The following is a 22,157-nucleotide window of genomic DNA, read 5'->3' as shown; positions in this document are numbered from 1 at the left end:
GCTAGAACGTATACATGAATTCAGTAAAGTTGCAGGATGCAAAACCAACATACAGAAATATGTTGCATTTCTATACACCAATAACGAAGCAGTAGAAAGATAAGGAATCAATCCATTTATAATTACACCAAAACCATAAGATATGTAGGAATAAACCTAACCAAAGAAGAAAAAGACCTGTACTCTGAATACTATAAAACATTGATGAATAAAATTTAAGATGACAGAAAAAAAATGGAAAGACATTCCATGATCATGATCATGGATTGGAAGAACAAATATTGTTAAAATGTCTATAGTACCGAAAGCAATCTACATATTTAATTCAATCCCTTTCAAAGTACCAACAGAATTTTTCACAGAGCTAGAACAAGCAGTCCTAAAATTTGTATGGAACCACAAGACCCCAAATAGCCAAAGCCAATGTTGAAAAAGAAAAGCAAAGCTTGAAGCATCATAATTCCAGACTTTAAGTTATATTACAAACCTGTAGTGATCAACACAGTATGGTAGTGGAACAAAAATAGATACCTATATCAACAGAACAGAATAGAAAACCCAGAAATGAACCCATAATTACATGGCCAATTAATCTTCGACAAAGCAGTAAAGAATATTCAGTGGGGAAAAGACAGTCTTTTTGACAAATGGTGTTGGGAAAACTGGACAGCAACATGCAAAAGAATGAAACTGGGCCACTTTCTTACACCATACACAAAAATAAATTAAAAATGGATTAAAGACCTAAATGTGAGACCTGAAACCATAAAAATCCTAGAAGAGAACACAGGTAGTAACCTCTTTGACATCAACCATAGCAACTTCCTTCTAGATATGATTCCTGAGGTAAGGGGAACAAAAGCAAAAATAAACTATTGGGACTGCAAAAAAAAAAAAAAAAGCTTCTGCAAACTATCAGGCAACCTAAAGAATGGGAGAAGATATTTGCAAATGACATATCTGATAAAGGATTAGTATCCAGAATCTATAGAGAACTTCAACTCAACACCCCTAAAATGAATAATCCAATTAAAAATTGGGCAGAGGGCCTGAATAGACATTTTTCCAAAGAAGAAATATAGGTGGCCAACAGACACCTGAAAAGATGCTCAACATTACTCACCGTCAGAGAAAAGCAAATCAAGACTACAATGAGATATCACCTCACACCTGTCAGAAAGGCTAAACTCAACAACACAAGAAACAACAGGTGTTGGTGAGGGTGTGGAGAAAGGGAAACTGTCTTGCGCTGTTGGGAATGCAAACTTGTACCACCATTGTGGAAAACAGTATGGAGGTTCATCAAAAAGTTAAAAATAGAACTACCCTATGATCCAGCAATGGCACTACTAGATATTTACCCAAAGGATACAAAAATACTGATTCAAAGGGACACACTTGCACCCCAATGTTTATAGCAACATTATCTACAATAGCCAAATTATGGAAGCAGCCCACGTGCCCATCAACTGATGAATGGATAGAGAAGTTATGGTATATGTATACACAATGTAATATTACTCAGCCATCAAAAGGAATGAAATATTGCCATTTGCAACAACATGGATAAGGCCAGAGAGTATCATGTTAAGCGAAATAAGTCAGTCAAAGAAAGACCAATACTATATGCTCTCACTCATATGTGGATTTTAATAAACAAAACAAATGAGCAAAGGAAAAAGGGAGAGGCAAATCAAAAAACAAACTCTTAACTATACAGAATAAACTGATGGTTATTAGTGGGGGGGATGGATGAAATAGGTGATGGGGATTAAGAAGGGCACTTGTGATGAGCGGCAGGTGATATATGGAAGTGTGGAATCACTATACTGTACACCTGAAACTCATATTACACTGTATGTTAACTAACTGGAATTTAAATAAAACTTTAAAAAATAAGAACTACTTGAAGTAAAATTATCCGTATTGTAGTAAGGCAAAAAGTTGTTGTGTCTCTGAACTTTATGAATTCAATGAACTCCACAAATTTCTAAATCCAAAACACTAACTTTAACCATAGTGGGTTTTATGAGCTTACCAAATTATGCACAATTTATTATGTCAATAGACATCTGGTTAGCAACTTAGTAAAAAATACTTAGTAAGAATTTCTAGAGTGAAGGAAGAAATGCAGCAGAATCACAAAGCACTTTTTCAGGGGATAAAAAACTGAGAGGGGGCCAAGTCTAGAAGTCCACTAAATGCCACATGATCAGTTTTGAAATCAGTCTAATTTCCTGCAACCTAGAAAAATTTTTGCATGTTTTGGTGCTTCATGTTTGACATTTTCATAAAACATTTAAAACTAAGATCTGAATAAAACTTTACTATTTCACATGTCCTGACCACAGGCTTGCTGAAGTAGGAGAGAAGAAAAATGGAAGGTTTGCCTCCATATTGTGGAAGCAAAGGTAGAATGAATTTCAGACTGAATTTGCAGAACAATTACAGAAGGATCATCTGTGTTCCCCAGCCTTTGAAAGCCTATGCCCAGAACTTAGCAAGCTGTACCTCTGTATTGTTATATATCATACATAGTCATCCCACAGTGCAACTACCCTCACCTTCCAACTTTACCCGCTCTCCTATGAGCACATACCTTGCGGATTAAAGAAACCAGTCATCCAAAATACATTGGGCCTCCCCTCAAATATCCAAGTAGAAAACTGAGCGTTTCTTTCCAGAAGTTCAGTGAACCAGAAGCCCAGTGTGGATGAATCCCAGGACACTCTTTTCCAGATCTGAGGTATGCGAGCATCATACATGTTGTCCAGGGCATCTCTCAAATTCTGAAAAAGGTAAAGTTAAAATATAAGAACAAGAGAAATCAGCAGAAGAGGGAAATGACAATTGAGATAATAGCTCACCTCACTCATAATAATTGTTCCCTCAATGGCCAATTTTAGATCACTCAAGCTACTGCGAAGTATTGAGATGACTCTTTGCATTCTGTCAATTTCTTGTCTCAGAAATATGTTCATTGAATTAAGATGTCCCATCTTGATCAAACGAGCCTTCACCTTAAAAAAAAAAAAGCATACAAGAAATGAATTTCTAAATTTCTTTTATCATCTGTTATTTCTCTTCCAATGATCTCTCCTTTCTCTGTTCTTTTTCTTCCTCTGGATATATCTCTACCAAATGGATTCTAAAATATCTTTTGCAGAACCAAACTTGCCATTAAATTCCCCATTTTCTGGGCCTCAAAAACTACTGTTCAACTGAAATGATTTTTATTTCCTATTGATTGTACTTAGTTGATAATTGGAAATGTACTTTAAAAAGCTGAAATAGAATTGTACCTTTTTTCCCTTTTAAATGATTAAGTACTAAGTGTCAGTTAAATATTCTTTTGCAATCTAACCTTCATAAGAGTACAGTTTGGAATATTTTTTTCATAATGCTTACAGAGTTGTTATTAGAAATGTCACAGAAAGTTAATACGGACAAAATCTTTACAGAGCAGTTACCAATGAACAATTGGCTGCAGTGTCCTAAGATCATTGTTGCCTTGGCCAGAGCGACTAAAGAGAGCCTTTCCTAATCTAATCAATGAAAATATTTGACTTCGTGGGAGAGCCATTAAGCACCTGTCATTTGTTATTTTTGGGGTATATCATTTATTGACCATTTTGAAGAGATCAATATAAAAGCATCTGGTTGTGGGAATAATAAAATATAACAATTATTGGAAAATAAGCCAATATATATACACATTTCAATTTAGTGTCCTATGCCCAAGAAAAGATTGACTGTGAGTCCTGGCAAGAGCTCATATAGAGATCTGAACTTTCTGCTGGCCACTATCAAAGAGATGCCAGTACATGAGGGGTAAGGATAGGCACATGGAGTGGGAGAGAATTTAGACTGATGTACCAGTCTGCAGAATCACCAGAAAGCCATTCAACTGTAGGTTCTCTGCTGGAGATGCCCACCGCCCCATCCTGAGTCATGGAATGTTAGAGACGATGGCCTTCAAGTTCATCCATTCCATCCTTCTCATTTTACATGCTAGGTTTGCTAGCATGGTGCTAAAGTGTCCCACTGAGCAATGGACACCTCTGCTTTCCTGCAGTTGGGCCACTTCTAGTGGGTGAAGGATGAAAAGGGGAAGCACAAACTCAGGCAAGCAGTGACATAAAAAGGAAGAGCCTGGGTGGGAATATCTGGGCAGGCAGAGCGAATGATATAAATCCCAGTCAAACATGCCAGTGGAGGTCCCTAACCCACTCACCATACCAACCTTCAGGTATTCTCTCAAATTCCTGGTTCTAGAACTTTACATTTTTGCAGGCTCCATTGCCTCATTCTCAGCTCAGGCCCTTCAGCCTCCAGTGGCTGAAGAGCATATATATCACCCCCTTTAAATCACAACTACTGTGTAGAAATTCACACCGAAGGAGAAAGGAAATTATGGAAATACTTTTGCAACCCCCATATGTGGGAAATTAAGCCCAGGTATTGGCTACAACGTCAAATCAACAGGCCAGGTAGGTATTTTTTAGTATGCTAACAGCCTCAAACAAATTGCCTTACCCTACTTACTGTTTTAAAGGAGAAACTTCTTTTGCAATAGAGTCAAGCTTAGGAAAAACTTAACTCTTGAAAATATAATTTTAGTACTGATTTTATTTTGAGTATGGTTATTGTTCCAGCTCCAAATTATCTTTTTACTAATAAGATGAAAGATTTGCTGCAGTCTTACATAGGATTTTCATTATATTTCTGGGACCAAGTAGTCTCTTCTTCAGTAATGTGGCTCCATTTTTACTATGAAAGTCAATAGTATAATTATATTTCAATTTATAAAATTCACTTTACAGCCACATTTTCAAGAACAAATCTCTCTCTTCAGTAAAATAAAGGACACTAAAAGGTAAGTGATCTTGAAAGAGGAAGCAGTTTTAGATGCCTCAGTACAAACTCCTTCCCATTTAGCAACCCACCTAATGACATCCCTCACACTCAGTTCCTGCTAGGATGTTGCCAGCACAGAGAACTCGGAGGAATGGCCCCAACCAAACCTGGACACCTCAAATTATCCCAAGATCTTAGAAGCCTCCTCTGGTATACCAGCCTGTGGTCTAGGCATCTAGAGTGAGTTTTATTTCACTTCCACATGCCAATTTTTAAAATCTCCAAAGGCAGGTTTTATGCCCCATCTGCCTTCTGAAGATCACTTACAATGGACCGTTGAAAGTATATTGTATCCATTAAAAAAATATTTCCTTCCCTTACTATATCTGTCTCTATGTGAAGCAACTGATTTCAGTATCTTGGCCAAATGTCTTGGTACTTATCTACATAATGGAAACAAAAACTGTTTTAAGAGTGAAGAAAATGTTTTGTTTTGTTTTGTTTTAGTTTTGGGGGTACTCACTGCAGTGGGAAGCCTGTAGCTCAAGGATCCTAAGTGTTCCCAGCTGACAAGTTCATTTTTCCCAGACTTGAGGAAGCAGGACAGAGTAGACACAAGACCACAGTTACACTAGCACTAGGGCATTAGCCTCTCACTTCTTGGTTGAAGAGCTAAATTTGACTCAGCCCCATCTGGGGCTCAGGTGAGGCTCTGCCCACCAGCAGTGAGGAGAGGACACTGAGAACAGCAGAGAGGAGGCCCTGGATGGCCACAGGACACAACCCTGTCTTCTTGCAGGAAGAAGACCAAGTTGGAGGACTTTTCACAGAACTTTCAACCACCCAGAAATCTCACTATAGTTAAAGAGACTTTTTTTTTTTTTAGATCAGCAGTTCTCAAAGTGTGGCCTGGGACCCCTGAAGGCCCTGAGATCCTTTTGGGGGTCCACAAAGTTAAAACTATTTTCATAGTAATATTAGGATATCACTTGACTTTTTGACTCTTCTTCTCTCAGGAGTATACAGTGAAGGTTTCCAGGGCTACAGGACATGTAGTATCACAACCATGTGGATATGAAAATCCACCTGCCTTCTATTAAATGAGACATTAGAGAGATTTGCAAAAATGTAAAACAATACCATTATTCTCAATGAGTATTTTTATCTTGGAAAACATAATTTTTTTTTCATGTTTATTTATTTTGAGAGAGAGAGAGAGAGAGAAAAAAGCATGAGCATGGGAAGGGCAGACAGAGAGGGAGAGAGAGAATCGTAAGCAGGCACCACACTATCAGCACAGAGCCCTATGTGGGGCTTGAACCCACGAACCAGGAGATCATGACCTCAGCGGAAATCAAGAGTCAGATGCTTAACCGACTGAACCACCCAGGCTCCCCCATACTTACTCTTTAATAAAAATGTTATTTATGTTACCATGTAATGGGGTTTATTACTCTTATTTAACAATAAACTAATACATATTTTTGAAATGTCTCCATTTAAATTCCTAATATATTAAATACCAGTAGTTATAACTCACATTAACAAAAGCTGTTTGGGTCCTCATTTTGTAAAGGGGTCTTGAGATTTTACAAAAAATTTGAGAAAAACTTATTTAGATTAATAAGCAAACAACTGTGAGGTTCAAGAAGTAGAAAATTATTGCCATTCGCACCGGGAGTGAATTCGTTTAAATGGTCTGCTTTCCTATTACCTGACTGGGAGGATTGTGAGACTACAAGGGGCAAAAACAAGGGGTAAGTTCAAAGAATGGACAAAGCCTAGATGGGTAAGATATCTTGGTATCAAAAGACACAGGGATGGAGAAGGGTAGAGAAAAGGTGATTGAGAGAGAAAGTGGGGTAGAGGGTAACAAAGAAAGGTGCAGGAAGAGAAGGTCACAAGGGTAAAAGAAGGAGTTGCAAAGGAAGTGGAAATGAGCAGACAGGGAGGTCCCAGGATCTCCCTCAGCTTTGTGGAACCCGAAGATAGCCCTGTACACACCAGGGCATGGCTTACCTCATGAGGAATGTAGTCAGGAGGCAGTTTGCTCAGCATATCTTCCGATAATCTATAAACAATGGCTTCCCGGGTCTCTCCGACTCCCCCTCCACTCTCTTTGGGTTGAATGTTGGTAATTGTTTCAAGAACAGCAGAAGCAGTGTTACTCTGATACCTGACAAAAGAGTGAACTGTTCAGGATGTAGCAGGGAAATGTACCTTCAGAGATAATTATTAAAGCTAAAATGAACTGATACGATCACTTCAAGCCACACCGAGAAAAAGGAGGGGGGTGGAGGGAAGGAAACTTTATAATCAACCCACAGGAATGAAAAAAAGTAGAGATTCATTCTGCCTGCTAACTATTGCCTCCTAACAAGACATGGAGAACATTACAGAAATGATAGGGTCTCCATCTTCAGAGAAAGAGATTCCACAAATGTTCTTGGCAACCCAAAGCAGTACTATCTAATTTTGCTTGTCACACTAACCTGCAAACCTCATGCTGGGCAACCAACACACCTCCTTTTATTTTCTCCCACTTAAAGACTGGTCATAAGAATCTATAATTATATGGTAATTTGTTAGGTCAAAGAGAATCACTCATAATTCCTCTGTGAATTACAAATTATTAACATTTCATTGTTTTTTTTTTTCCTGTTTTGTTTTCTCACTTTACCACTGGTTTTATAATTTCCAAAGTAATCTATTGGCATCCATCTGCTCCACCAGTCTAAAAATCCCACTCATCTTTAAAATCCATGTGTCCAGGGGCACCTGGGTGGTTCAGTCGGTTAAGCATCTGACTCTTGGTTTAGGTTCAGGTCATGACCTCATGGATTGTGAGTTCGAGCCCCACATCAGGCTCCATGCTGACAGTGTGGAGCCTGCTTGGGATTCTATCTCTCTCTCTCTCTCTCTCTCTCTCTCTGCCTCTCTCTCTCTCACAAGTAAATAAATAAACTTAAAAAAATTAAATTAAATTAAATTAAAATCCATGTACCCAAATAAAGATTTACTATGTACCAGGCACTGAGCTAGGTGCTAGAATATGGTGGTGAACAGGTTTCCCCCGCCCCACCTTGGTGCCTTTCTCTGTCTAGTGGAAGAGGGGTGTATTTGTCAATACCACTTTAATACCTGATGTGGAGGAACAGAATAGAATGCTTTAAAAGAGAATAGTCTGTCTGTGTCTCTCCCTTGTTTTTGTTCTCTCTATATCTCTTCTAGGTCAACCAGATGCTCTGCAGGGTACAAACCTAGTTTTTGTCTTGAAATGGCTGGGCCTAGGGGCGCCTGAGTGACTACGTCAGTTAGGCGTCTGACTTCAGCTCAGGTCATGATTTCACGATTCATGAGTTCAAGCCCCACATCGCGCTCTGTGCTGACAGCTCAGAGCCTGGAGCCTGCTTCCGATTCTATGTCTCCTCTCTCTCTGCCCCTCCTCCCACTCATGCTCTGTCTCTGTCTCTCTCTCAAAAATAAATAAATATTGGGGCGCCTGGGTGGCTCAGTCGGTTAAGCGTCTGACTTCAGCTCAGGTCACGATCTCGCGGTCTGTGAGTTCGAGCCCCGCGTCGGGCTCTGGGCTGATGGCTCAGAGCCTGGAGCCTGCTTCCGATTCTGTGTCTCCCTCTCTCTCTGCCCCTCCCCCGTTCATGCTGTGTCTCTCTCTGTCTCAAAAAAATAAATAAATGTTAAAAAAAATTTTTAAAAATAATATTTTTTAAAAAATTAAAAAAAAAAAAAGAAATGGGTGGGTCTGGACACACAGATGGTGTGTGTGCATCAGTGTGAGAGTCAGTAGGATATTAAAGTCCCCTACTATTATTGTATTGCATTGTACTATTGTACTCTTGCTGTATTGCTGTCAATATCTCCCTTTCGGTCTGTTAGTATTTGCTTAGGTGCTTATAAGTTGGGTGCACAAATATTTACCAATGTCATATCTTCTTGTTGGATTGACCCCTTTATCATTATGTAATGACCATCTTTGTCTTTTATTACAGTCTTTGTTTAAAAGTCTATTTTGTCTGATGTAACTACCCAAGTTTTCTTTCAGTTTCCACTTGCATAAACCATCACTTTCTGTTCCTTCACTTGCAGTCTGTGTGTGTTCTTACATTTGAAGGCAGCACATAGATGTGTCTTTTTTTAATCCATTCAGCTACTCTATGTCTTTTTTTTATAATATGAAATTTACTGTCAGATTGGTTTCCATACAACACCCAGTGCTCATCCCAACAGGTGCCCTCCTCAATACCCATCACCCATCCTCCCCTCCCTCCCACCCCCCATCAACCCTCAGTTTATTCTCAGTTTTTAAGAGTCTCTTATGGTTTGCCTCCCTCCCTCTCTAACTTTCTATGTCTTTTGATTGGAGACTTTAGCCCATTTACATTTGAAGTAATTATCGATAGGTATGTGCTTATTGCTATTTTGTTAATTGTTTTCTGATTGTTTTGTAGTTCTTCCCTGTCCTTTTCCTCTTCTGCTCTCTTCCCTTGTGGTTTGATGACTTTCTGCAGTGTTATGCTTAGATTCTTTTCCTATTATCTTTTGTGTATCTACTACAGACTTTTGTTTTGTTACCATGAGTCTCACATATAACAGCCTATAAATATCACAGTCTGTTTTATGTTGACAGCCAATAAGTAAATAAGGCCTTTTTCACAGGAAGGCTGAGGTTGTGTTTTGGTCTGCTGCGTGTGCCATGCCTTGTGGGAGGAAGCCTATTAAGAACTGTCCTTCTAATTGTTTCAGTCCTGTGGGGCCCAGAAATGCAAGTGATCCTGGCCACTAGAGCTAGGCATGCAGGAATATCCTCTGTGTGGGATGTCTGCTGGCTTTAGCAGGGCTATGGGAAAAAGTGGGGCTGGGGTGGCCTACCAGCTTTAGCAGGGCCACAGAAAAGCACTGGGGTTCGAATATCCCTAATAGCACTAGTAAGGCCAACCGGTGTCACCATCCTTAGTGATAGTCCCAACAGGGTCCCTGCCTCTCTAGCAGATGCCTTAAGATTAGCAGGTGAATCTCCTTCATATATGATCTAAGTGCTTTTCAAACTGATGTTTTTTGCTCTGAATCAAGGGGTGAGTGAGTCTGCATAAGAGCCCTGTTCTTGATTCCCTACAGCCCTTTGGGTCTTTTAGACATAAGCCCCATTGGTTTTAAAAGCCAGGAAGTTTGGAGTCTGTCTCTCTGGTACAGGTCCCAATAGCTGGAGTACCTGATGTGGGGTACAAACTCCTTGCTTCCCAAGGAGAAGCTCTGTATTTATGAGATCCCTCTCGATGTGTCACTGTGCCAGGGGCAGGGTTTTGGGTGAGACAACATCTGTGCCTCTCCTATTCATCTCAGTGTAGCTCTTTCCTGCTTCATTGTGGAGCAGCTACTCAGTTTTCAGGTCTTTTTAAGAAGGAATTGCTTCATATGTAGCTGTAGATTTGGTGTCTCTGTGGGGGTAAGTTAGTTCAGGATATTCCTATGCTGCTATCTTGAACTGCCTCTTCCTGTGAATTCTATCTATCGTCTGTCTATCTATCTATCTATCTATCTATCTATCTATCTATCTATCGAAAGAGAGAAAGAGTAAGGCAGGGGCAGAGGGAGAAGGAGAGAGAATCCCAAGCAGGCTCCATGCAGACCCAACATGGGGCTCAATCCTACGACCCTGGGATCATGACCTGAGCCAAAATCAAGAGTTGGACACTCAACTGACTGGACCACCCCAGGTGCCCCAGCCTGTTACTTATTAATTCACTAGGTTTGTTGCATTAATCAACATTCATTCATATCATCTATGTCATTTTAAAAACCTCAAACCAAAAATTTATTTTAAGGTACTTTTAGGAAGTTCTATGTGGCAGCTGGTAAAACCAAACACACACCTGTCCTGGAATAATGTGCCCACAACAAGGTCTCAAAGAATCCAACAGTTAATTTCCAACAGACTTGAGTTCACAATCAAAACTTACAGAACCCATGAAGAAACTAAACAAGAATTTTTATTCTGAGCAAGAGCCAGTAGAAACAACAGAAAGCAGAAACAAACCTGCAAAGGTCACAGATAATACATTTTCAGATGTATGTTACAAAGATGTTTTTATTATATCAGGGGGGAAAAAAAGGATGATTGATACTGCATGTATGTTAGCTAACTTGAATTTTAATAAAAATGTAAGAGGAAAAAAAAGGATGATTTAAAATGTAAGTATGAAACAGGAAACTCTAAACATGAATAGCATAGAACCTCTGGAAATTTTTTAAAATATTAAAATTGAAAACCTGTATTAGTTTTTTATTGCTGCTAGAACAGATTACCACAAAATAAGAAGCTTAAAACAACATAAATTTATTATCTTACCGTTCTTTAGTTAATAAGCCTGACATAGTACTCATTGGGCTAAAATCAAATTGTCAGCATGGCTGAGTTCCTTTCTGTAGGCTGCTGGGGAAGATCCATTTCCTTGTTCATTTGAGTTGCTGGAAGAATTCACTTTCTTACTGAGGTCCCCAATTCTTTGCTAGCTGTCAGGTGAGGGCCCTTCCTAGCTTCCTGAGGCCATCTGCATCCTTTGGCTCATGGCCCCCTTCCTATATCTTCAAAGATCACAAAGGCAGGTCAAGTTCCTTTCTTGCTTTGTATCTTTCCCCCTGCTTCTATTTCATCTCTCTGACCCACTCTTCCTCCTCCATCTCCCACTTCTAAGGTTCATTTGATTAAATTGGGCCTTTGATATTCTACAATAACATCCCCATCTCAAGGTCCTTACCCTTAAGAAAATCTGTAAAATCCTTTGTGCCACATAAGGTCACATATGGGATGTGGATATCTTTGGGGGTCATTATTCTGCCCACCATAACAGTTAACAATGAGTCAAATAGCAGATTAGATTCAGCCAAATAAATAATTAGGAAACCGGAAAATAGATCTGCAGACATTCTCCAGAATGCCACAGAGGGGAAAACAAATAGGGAATGTGAAAGAGAAGTTAAGAGACATATAGGATAGAGTGATACGTTCTAACATACATCTCAGGCAAGCTTCAGAAAGATAGAAGAGAGAGAATAAAAAAGATAATAAGGGGTAGAATAATGACTGGGAATTGATGAAAGACTTGAATCCCCAAGTTCAGGAAATTCAATGCCTCCTAAGTAGGATAAACAAATAAATAAATAGAAATCATATGTAGACATATCACAGTGAAATTGTAAAACACTCAAAACAAAGTGAATATCTTAAAACCAACGAGAGAGAAAAAAGATTATCTAGAAAGAAATGACAATTAGACTGATGGCCAATCCTCAACAACAGCAATGGAAGCCAGAAGAAAATGGCAGAGTGTGCTGCATATGTTAGGATAAAATAACTATAAAACAAGAATTGTATACCAAGCAAAATTATCTTTCAAGAATAGGGGCGCCTGGGTGGCTTAGTCCGTGAAGCGTCCGACTTCAGCTCAGGTCATGATCTTGCAGTTTGTGAATTCAAGCCCCGTGTCAGGCTCTGTGCTGACAGCTCAGAGCCTGGAGTCTGCTTCAGATTCTTTTCCCTCTCTCTCTGTCCCTGCCCTGCTCATGCTCTGTCTCTCTTTCAACAATAAATAAACACTAAAAACAAAAAAGAATGAACACAACACAAAAAATTTAAACAGACATTTCACAAACAAAAGCTATATTGAGGCCAATAAACACATGAAAAGATGCTCATTATTTACATAAAAAATGCAAATTAAAACCACAATGAGATAGGACTTCAGACTTACAACAATGATTATAATAAAAAAAGAGACAATAACAAGTGTTGGCAAGAATCAGAGAAACTTGAACCCTCATACATTGTTGGAGGGTATTGTAAAATGGTGCAGTCACGTTGGAAAACAATTTAGTAGTTTCTAAAAATGTTAAGAATAGGTTAAACATATTATCCAATAATTATATTTCCAATTATCTATTCAAGAGAAATGAAAAGACATATCTACACAAAGACTTGTACGTGAATGTTCATGGCAGCAAAAAGTGGAAATTACCCAAATGTTCATCAGCTTTTAAATACATAAACAAAATGTGGTATGTTCATATATTGGAATACTGTTTGACAATAAAAGCAATGAAGTGCTGATCCATGCTACAACACGGGTGAGCTTCAGAAACATTATACTAAGTGAAAGAATGCATCCACCAAAGACCACATAGTATATGATTCCAGTTACAGGGAATGTCCAGAAAGGCAAATCTATAGAGACATAAATAAGTGGTTGCCTAAGGCTGACTGGGGGTGGTAGTGAGACCTGATTACAAATGGACATGAGGATTCTTTTCAGGGGTGATGGTAATATTCTAAAATCAGGTGGTGGGTGATAGTCACAGAAGTTTGTAAACTTAATAAAAATAATTGAATTGACCGCTAAAAATGAATCAATTTATGATAGGCAAATTGTAAGTCAATAAGGTGCTTTTTTGTTTGTTTGTTTTTACAAAGGAGGGCAAAATAAGACACTGAAGGAAATTCTAAAGGATACACTTCAGAAAAGATAACTATTCTGGTGGAAGGTTTGTGGTAGTAAAGATTGGGTGAATGCATGGGCAAATGTAAACATCATTATGGCATAAAACAATAATTATATTTTTAATTGTGGGTTTATTAAAAAAAAAAGATAAAATTAAAATATTGGGATGCCAGGAGGTGAGTAACTATAGTTAAAATTACCTAAGAGATTTTTATTGAGAGGAGGGTAAAGATACTAATTAAAAATTTTTTTGATGTTTATTTATTTTTGAGAGAGAGAGAGAGAGAGATAGAGAAACAGAGTATGAGCAGGGGAGGGGTAGACAGAAGGGGAGACACAGAATCTGACCAAAGCAGGTTCCGGGCTCTGAGCTGTCAGCACAGAGCCTGACACGAGGCTTGAATCCATAAACGTTGAGATCATGACCTGAACCGAAGTCGGATGCTTAACTGATTAAACCACCCAGGTGCCCCAAGATACTAATTTTACACTTAATTAATATTGGATGTTAAAATTTCTAGGGTAACCAGTAAAAAAATAGAAATAGTACATAAATTCCAAACTAGCACAGGGACAAAAGTAGAATGAAAAAAATTCATATTCAGCAAGAAGTCAAAGACAAGGAAGATGGAGCAAAATATAGAAATGGTGGTGCAAAATAAGCAACATTTTAAATTTTATACACATGTTATAAATACTCATGTATTTAACACTCAATCAGTTTTTTAAAAAAATAACAAGTGTACCAAGATGTATGTACAAGACTGTTTGTAATGGTATCTGTAATAATAAATCCTGGTAAAGCCCTATAAAAATCTATACAGTCAGTAAAAATGTGATGTAGCTCTCTATTAATTGGTAAGTTGAGGTTATTGAATTGAGATTACGGAATGAAATAGCATGGTACATTCTGTTTTATAAAACATTCTGTTTTATACTCCACTGTATACATATGCCTCATCAATCAATAGTCACTTAGGTTGGTTCTATATCTTGGCTATTGTAAATAATGCTGCAATTAAAATTATTACTCAGCCATAAAAAAGAATGAGATCTTGCCATTTGTGATAACATGGATGGACCTACAGGGTATTATGATAAGTGAAAGAAATCAGATGGAGAAAGACAAATACCATATTTCCCTTACATGTGGAATCTAAAAACACAAAACAAAACAAAACAGCAGAAAGTGACACATGAAAAAAGACAACAGACTGGTGGTTGCCAGAGCAGAGGGGGTTGGGAGGATGGGCAAATTGGGTGAAGGAGAGTGGAAGGTACAGGTTTCCAGTTATGGAATGAATAAGTCGCAAGGATGAAAGGTATAGCATGTGAATATAGTCAATAGGATTGTACTAGCGTTGTATGGTGACAAATTGTAGCTACACTTGTGGTGAGCAAGGCATAATGCATAGAGTTGTCAGATCACTATGTTGTTGTAAACCCGAAACTAATATAACATTGTGTGTCAACTATACTTCGATAAAAAAAATAGCATGTTACAAAAACCTAATATTCTGTTAACATTGTGCATGTAAGCATGGAAAAGATCTGGAAGGGTATTTTTATAGTGGGATTTTTGTATGAGCTTGTGCTGTAATTATTACTTTCTGCTTCCTACAATGTTTGTTTTTCTCAGTAAGAAAGTATGATTTTTTATAATAAAGAGTATTAAGACCATTTTCATTTTGAAAATGAGAAAAAATAAGCCCCCAGATGCAAAGCCCACCAAGGACTCAACAGAGATGAATCAGTGACAAATGTTTGAGGTTCATTGAAACGCATCTTACAAATCCCTAGTAATCTTTGTGCCCCACCAGAAAGGCCCTCTTCTACCTTTCCTCACAGCATTTGGAAAGAAAGAATTACACCTTTCTCTTTTTCATCTCTAGCATGAATTGTGCAAATTTACTCACTAAGGAGCTACTGCTAAAATTACCCAGGCTTCTTTGCTTATGAAAAAGCCACATCTTGTGTCAACAGAGGAAATTCTATTCAGCTAGACTTTAATTCAATTAGGAAATCAGCTGAAGAGTGAAAGAGAGGCTGTGTCTTTAGAATTTTCTTTTTTTAAAGTTTTTAAAAATATTTATTTATTTTTGAGAGAGAGAGAGAGAGAGAGAGAGAGAGAGAGAGAGTGAGAGCGGGGGGAGGGGCAGAGAGAGAGGGAGACACAATCTGAAGCAAGATCCAGGCTCTGAACTGTCAGCACAGAGCCCAATGAGAGGCTCGATCTCATGGACCATGAAATCATGACCTGAGCCAAAGGTGGATGCTCAACTGACTGAGCCACCCAGACTCTGCAAGAATTTTCATTTGATTAGCAGGTAGAATAATGCATCTGGCCCCAAATGTACATATCCAAGCAACTGCATCCTTTCCAAAAGTTGTGGCTAAGGTAAATACATCTGCCACTATGCTCTATGAGCTGGACTTACAGTCAGCTACAGTGATTATGAGGGTTGTCAAACCCAGTGAATGTTTGTAACCCAACCAGAGTTGGTGTATTAACTCCATATTACCTTTAAACATATGAGTTTCACAATAAGGGCCAATAAGGTAAAAGCTGATGTTGAATAAAATTAAATGAAAATTGATTTTGTATAATTTTACACAGAATTTAAAATTCATTTTTTATTATTATTTTTTTTTTAATTTTTTTTTCAACATTTATTTATTTTTGGGACAGAGAGAGACAGAACATGAACAGGGGAGGGGCAGAGAGAGAGGGAGACACAGAATCAGAAACAGGCTCCAGGCTCTGAGCCATCAGCCCAGAGCCCGACGCGGGGCTCGAACTCACGGACCGCGAGATCGTGACCTGGCTGAAGTCGGACGCCTAACCGACTGCGCCACCCAGGCGCCCCTTTTTATTATTTTTTGATGAGCAACCTCTACTCAGCTGTTGGGAGTTTTAGAATATCCTCCCAAAGACATTCATTTAAAAAGTTGAAAGATGACCAAATCAGGCACACACAAAATTGAACATGTATATTGGTAATTAAAAATTCTAGTAAAATGGGACAAAAAGCACTTGCAACTCATTCCTGAATTTTGAAGTATGGTGCTATCCCAGTTTTTAAAAGTCATATAAAGTATAAGATACAAGTAACTCCTAAGGGGAAAACCTGTGAAAATAGCTCATGTGACAACAAAATGGAGTCATCAAAAGTCAAGGATCCACATATTATTATACACAGTTCTCAGAAATGTAAACTTCTATGTGATTTATATTCTAGCATTAGATCTTATTCTAGCATTAGATACAGTAAAGACAGACAATGTTGGCAGACTGCTGTGTTAGAGAAGATGTAGGTATCACTGTCACTGTCTCACTGAGGGCTGTGAAACTCCAAGCAAGTCTGGATAACATGAAACCTCTGGCTTTATCATAATCTCCACATATCCATATTTCTGCTGACTTCCAGGACTCCCTGTTAGTTAAATCAAACAGTTCCAAAACCCACCTCATTGTTCCCATTCTCCCTTCGCCCCAGTCTGTCCCATCTCCTTTTAACAATATCAATGTCTTCACCCAGCTGCTGATCTACAGACTTCAGAGATAGTCTCCACCTGATGCCACTCTCCAGCTCTGTCTGGTTTCCAAGGCCTATTTCCACATCACTTCTAGCATCCATCTAGAAATTTCCAGCATCTTCATGGTGCCCCACATCTTGGAAAAACAGTCTCTGCATGTGCATCAGCCTCACGGTTAGGCTGCTCCTTTCTTGAATCCCCTCTCCACCACGCTCCAGACTTGGGTGGACTTGGTCCTGCACACATAGCACACGCACACACTTTACACTGTCATGCCCCTCCTTGGACTGCTCCTCCATGTATGTGCCCTAAGCTATGCATTTTATTTTCACTATGCTAAATCATTTTATTTTTTTAATTTTTTTTAAATTATATATATTTAAGGTGTACAATTTGATGACTCGATATCTGTATACGCCCTTTACTGCTCATTATCTTCCTCTTTCCTTGCGCTGTCTTTCTTGTCCCCAGGGCTACAGTCCTTTCCTCCCTAATCCTACCCTCCCCTGAGAACTCCTGCACATTCATTGAGTCACAGCTCAGAGGAGGCCTCTCTCGATAGCTTAACTTTAATACCTAAGCTGCAATTTATTGCTCCTTCGCCTTTGTTCTCATAGCATTGTGTGTGTGTGTGTGTGTGTGTGTGTGTGTGTGTGTGTTATATATAATCCTGATTTTAGAGTCTGTCATGTTGTATTACATAACCATTTGCCACTCATTTATTTTCCCTAATACATGATGACCTCCAAGGGCAAGGACTGCATTTTACTAATCTCTGTATCCTGAGTTGGCTACCAAGTAAGTTCTCAATAAATATTTGTTTGTTGAATTCAGGCCAATTGGCTTGACTTTTATTAAACCTCAAATGTAAAGGAGAGCAATTCTCCAATATTTAAAGGGCATGAAAATTTAATTATTTGTTTCTTCTTATGGTAAAAGCATAGTAAATTATCATTATCACTTCCTGGCACGTTACCTACTATCATTACCTACTTCCTGGCACATTTCCACACACAAAGGGAAACATATATAAGTTCTATGCTCTCAAAACACAGGAGAATCAGAAAGACATCATTTGAGGGTAAAGGACAACTGTTTTCAGTATGATATTTAAGCACAGATCTTTAAAGGTTGAGGAGAATAAAATCACAGTAAATTTCCATTCACACAACAAAAATCAGAGTTCATTCTTTGTGCCTGTTCTAACGCCAAACAAAAGAAGGGAAAGACCTCCTATCTGCGATTCTCAGGAGCTCTTGGCTCACCTCCAGTCTGTTGCCTCTTTGGAAATACACTCTGCACCAGAGGCTGAGTGCCAACAGTGGACACCACTGCAGACATGACCATCATGCTCTTGGCCGGCACTGGCCATGTTCACCAGTGCTCCAGGGAGGGGCCAATGGATATGCTACTGCTGCTAGATCTCACCTAAGAAGCCATTTTCTCGGTGGCTGATTTTATTTTTTTTTTTTTATGAGGTGATATGAAAATAGTCCTCAGGACATGGATGTGGGTACAAAGTCCTGAAAAGCTGACCCATTTTGCAGAAGAGCTAGACAAGATCTCCAGATCACCTCCCCACCACATATTTTATGAGGCACAGGATGCCAGGGCTGTACAACTCACATTTCTTTATCCACAATGTGATTTTATGTTTGCTGAGTGAGGAAAGGCAGAAGCCTAGTTAGCTAGCTATTATGGAGAACTGTGAATATCTCTATATGCCTCAAAAGCCTTTCAGGCTTTCAGGAAAACAGTCCCTATAAATGTTCTGAGAAGAACGAGAACTATAATACTCCAAGAGCTTTGGTTCCAAGTTACTTCTAGAAGAAAATTTCTCTTTGGAGCTAAGTATGGGGAGAAGCTCATATCAGTCTTGTAGCTTGGTGGTTTGGGGCAATTGTCTAGGTCACCTCTGTTGGGTGGCAGTCAGGGTCTTGGCTGATAAAAATGCAAAACAAATGCAAAACAGAACTGTCTATAAATAAGCAATTAACCATCTAATGAGATATTAGTGCACTATCACATCCAAATCAGCCTACGTTCATATACATCTTTGCATATGAGATAACAATAAACATACATTTTTAATAGAAATCTGAAACTCAAATTTCAGCTAATGCTAAAAGGAATACAATTAAATTCATCCTGCATACAAATGAATATAAAAGTTGTAATAAGACATCTGATAAATTTCAGAAGGTAGAAAAATATGCATAATCGTTAATGAGAAAAAGAGCGAAAATAAATAAAGTTTCTGACATTGAGATAGTTGAATTTGCAGAGTCCTTGGTAGCTTATAAATCTAGATAATAAAATGTGAATAAACTATGCATTTTTATGGCTTCTGTCGCCAAGGTATCTAAGCTCTTGGGAGAGATTTTACTTATTTTAAAGCATTTATTCAGCTGTATTTCCCACCCACCCTCCTCAGGGATCCTGCATTCTTAAGGAAGAGAAAGAATCATTATCTCTTTCTGCAAATTTCTCTCTTCTCTCAAATTTGTGTGGATGCTAACTTCAGAGTGCAAATTCTATAAGCAGGGACATAGAGTTCCCCACCATGGCCCAATGACAGCCCATGAGCTCATCTGAAAGAGTAATGTTGAACAGGGTGCACAATCAGATAAACTGATCAGGATTCTTCTAACTGGGGACATTCACACAGATTTCTCACTGTATCTTAGAGAGTCCACCCCCGTCTTGTACCTTCGAGTATTATTTCTGTACAAATACCTTGAAACTTCTCACCTGGGCTCCAATCCACGTTTTTTCTCCACTCAGACATCCCTTTGTCTTTCCTAATTCAACACACCCAAACAGGACTCTGCAATGTCCCCTCGAATGCACTCCTGTTTCAAACTCCACCACCATCCCAGCCACCAGACCAGAAATGTCAGGGGAGGCTTCAATTCCTTCTTTCATTTCATGCAGAACTTGGGAGTCACTTCTTGCTGGAATGGGAAGGGTGGCCTTAGGAGGAGACCAGGGTAGGTTTTAGCTGAGAAGCTTCATTTGCTATTGCTTACTGCCTCCTGGTGGCTGGTGAGGGAACAGCGAGGGGTTGGAGTGCAGCTCTCCAGGAAGGTCCGCTCAAATGTCTACAACCCCAGACACCACATATTTCAGAGCCCAGAGGAAAGAAGAATCAAACCTAGGGAAAAGCTCATCCAGAGACTAAGAAAATGACCAAGCGCAGAGCTACTACTTGAGCAGGAGCCAAAAATGGACCACAGTCCCTGGGAGGAGGAGTAGAGGTGTGAGTGGGGAAGACCCTAGGGCGGACCAGGTGGGAAGTTAAGAATGAAGAGAGATCAGGGGAGGAGGGCCACAGGTCTTACAGGCCAACTAGTTGTCTAGGAGATTTAAGGCAGAGGCCCAGCAGTTTCTACTTGACCTCACTCAGTGTGATGAGAGACTGCAAGATCCTGACACTCGATTTTGGGAAAAGATAGCTGTGGCATCTATAGCATGCCTGCCAGTGATGGCATATAGGCCTTTGGACAGAGCGGTAAAGAGAGCTGCCAAAAGGCACAGAAGGCTCGCTGTGCTCTCTACCCCTCAGATAGCAACGAATGGATGAAAACGACACACGATTCTCTCTACTCACTAAATCCCACCAGTCTCCATAGGGACGTGTCCTGCAGCTTTGCTCTACCCTCTCCATCCTCTCATCATCCCTCATCTCAGCCTGCGTCAATCCACATCCAGATTTATCCACAGGGTCTCCAAGACAGTCTCAGTCTAAGTAGCCTCCAAATATAGGGAAACGTACTCCATTTCACTCAAAATAAGAGAATACAAATTAAAACTATGCCGAGATACCATTTCTCACTTGTCATATTGGTGAAAATTCAGAAGTTTCACCCACACTCTGTTGATAAGGCTGTGAAGAAAGGGCCTCATCATGTTGTTGGTGAGAGTGAATAGCCCTATGGAAGGGGGGTTGGCAATATTTACTAAGCCCTGATATAGCAACTCTACCTGTACCAAATTACCCTAAAAATACATCTCCAACCACACGAGAAACCAGAACCATGAGATCATTAATTGAGGAATTATTTGGGGTAGCAAAATATTGGAAACAACCTAAATTCCCACCCATAGGAGAATGGATGAATAAACTATGATACATGTTAACAATGGAGGAGCATGCAGGTGTAAAAAAAAAATAGTGAGGAAGACATGAGAACATAGAATGGAGTGAACATTTTTAATTGGAGAAGACAAGACACAAAATTATATATATATATATATACATATATATATATATATATATATATAGTATGACAATTTTATTTAAGAAAAAAGGTAATAAGAACATATGTGTATCTATGTATGAGAAAAAAGAAACAGGGACGATAACCCAGAAACAAATGCATTTGCTTGCCCATAGAGGAAAGGGGAAATGGGTTGGAAAGGTGTGAGAATACCTTATTATGTAGTTGTGACTTTCAAGCCATGCCCGTGTCTCACATATTTAAAATAACCAACAAGGAGGGACAAAAACTCAGTGTAATATGAACAGAAACAAATGAATGTACCTATCTACCTAACTGATAGCATAACCACACAGAAAAAACAATCTGAGTGAGTTTTGAATATAGTACTCTGACAACCTCAACTGGATGTATTCTAGGGACAAAAAGAACTGCAAAGAAATCTTGACCTCCACTTAATACATTTGTTGTTGGTAGTGGTATTGGTGGAGTGATTCGGAGCAAATGAGTAAATATATTGAACTTCCTGGGAACCAGAGTTCTTCCCATGGGAGAAAGGAGATAACAATACTGAAATGAGGGAAGACAAGGAAGAGACATGAGGTGAACATTTGGAATTGGAGTTATTAGTATTAGCTCATGATGTTTTTAAAAGTGCTTATTTCTTAGCTCTGTCCATTGAGAGGGGTTACAAGTGCGTGCACGCGCACACACACACACACGCACAGAAATAGATGTGGTCACATACAGATGTAACTGTAGATATATAAATATACAAAAATATACATACAGAAAGAGAAAATGCAAATGGTACAAAATGTTAACGATTGGTGACTCTGGGTGAAGGGTCTGTAGTGTTGACTGTACTTGCAACTTTTCTGAGGGTTTGTAATAGTTCAAAATAAAAACTCAAGGGAAAAAAATCTCTACCATCACCTCCCATCTGGATTACATTTTAGTTGCACTTCTCTGGACCTTTTCTTCTTCTTCTTCTTCTTCTTCTTCTTCTTCTTCTTCTTCTTCTTCTTCT

General features: G+C 39.0%; 1 protein-coding gene across 1 annotated transcript in view; it reads right to left on the bottom strand.

Moving 5' to 3' along the window:
• Nucleotides 1–2,585: 2,585 nt before the first annotated feature.
• DNAH8 (dynein axonemal heavy chain 8) overlaps nucleotides 2,586–22,157 on the bottom strand; it is a 315,252-nt gene continuing 295,680 nt past the window's right edge. The window contains exons 90-92 of the mRNA XM_040473119.1: nucleotides 6,877–7,033; nucleotides 2,868–3,020; nucleotides 2,586–2,789 (exon numbers count right to left, since the gene is read on the bottom strand). Coding sequence (XP_040329053.1) covers nucleotides 2,586–2,789; nucleotides 2,868–3,020; nucleotides 6,877–7,033 — 514 coding nt within the window. The remainder of the gene's footprint in view (nucleotides 2,790–2,867; nucleotides 3,021–6,876; nucleotides 7,034–22,157) is intronic.

This window comes from Herpailurus yagouaroundi, unplaced genomic scaffold (assembly GCF_014898765.1).
Source record: "Herpailurus yagouaroundi ecotype Mexico unplaced genomic scaffold, PumYag 139, whole genome shotgun sequence".
NCBI classification, from domain to species: Eukaryota; Metazoa; Chordata; class Mammalia; order Carnivora; family Felidae; genus Herpailurus; species Herpailurus yagouaroundi.
The sequence above is the reverse complement of the archived record's forward strand: the minus strand, read 5'-3'. Positions and strand labels throughout refer to the sequence as shown.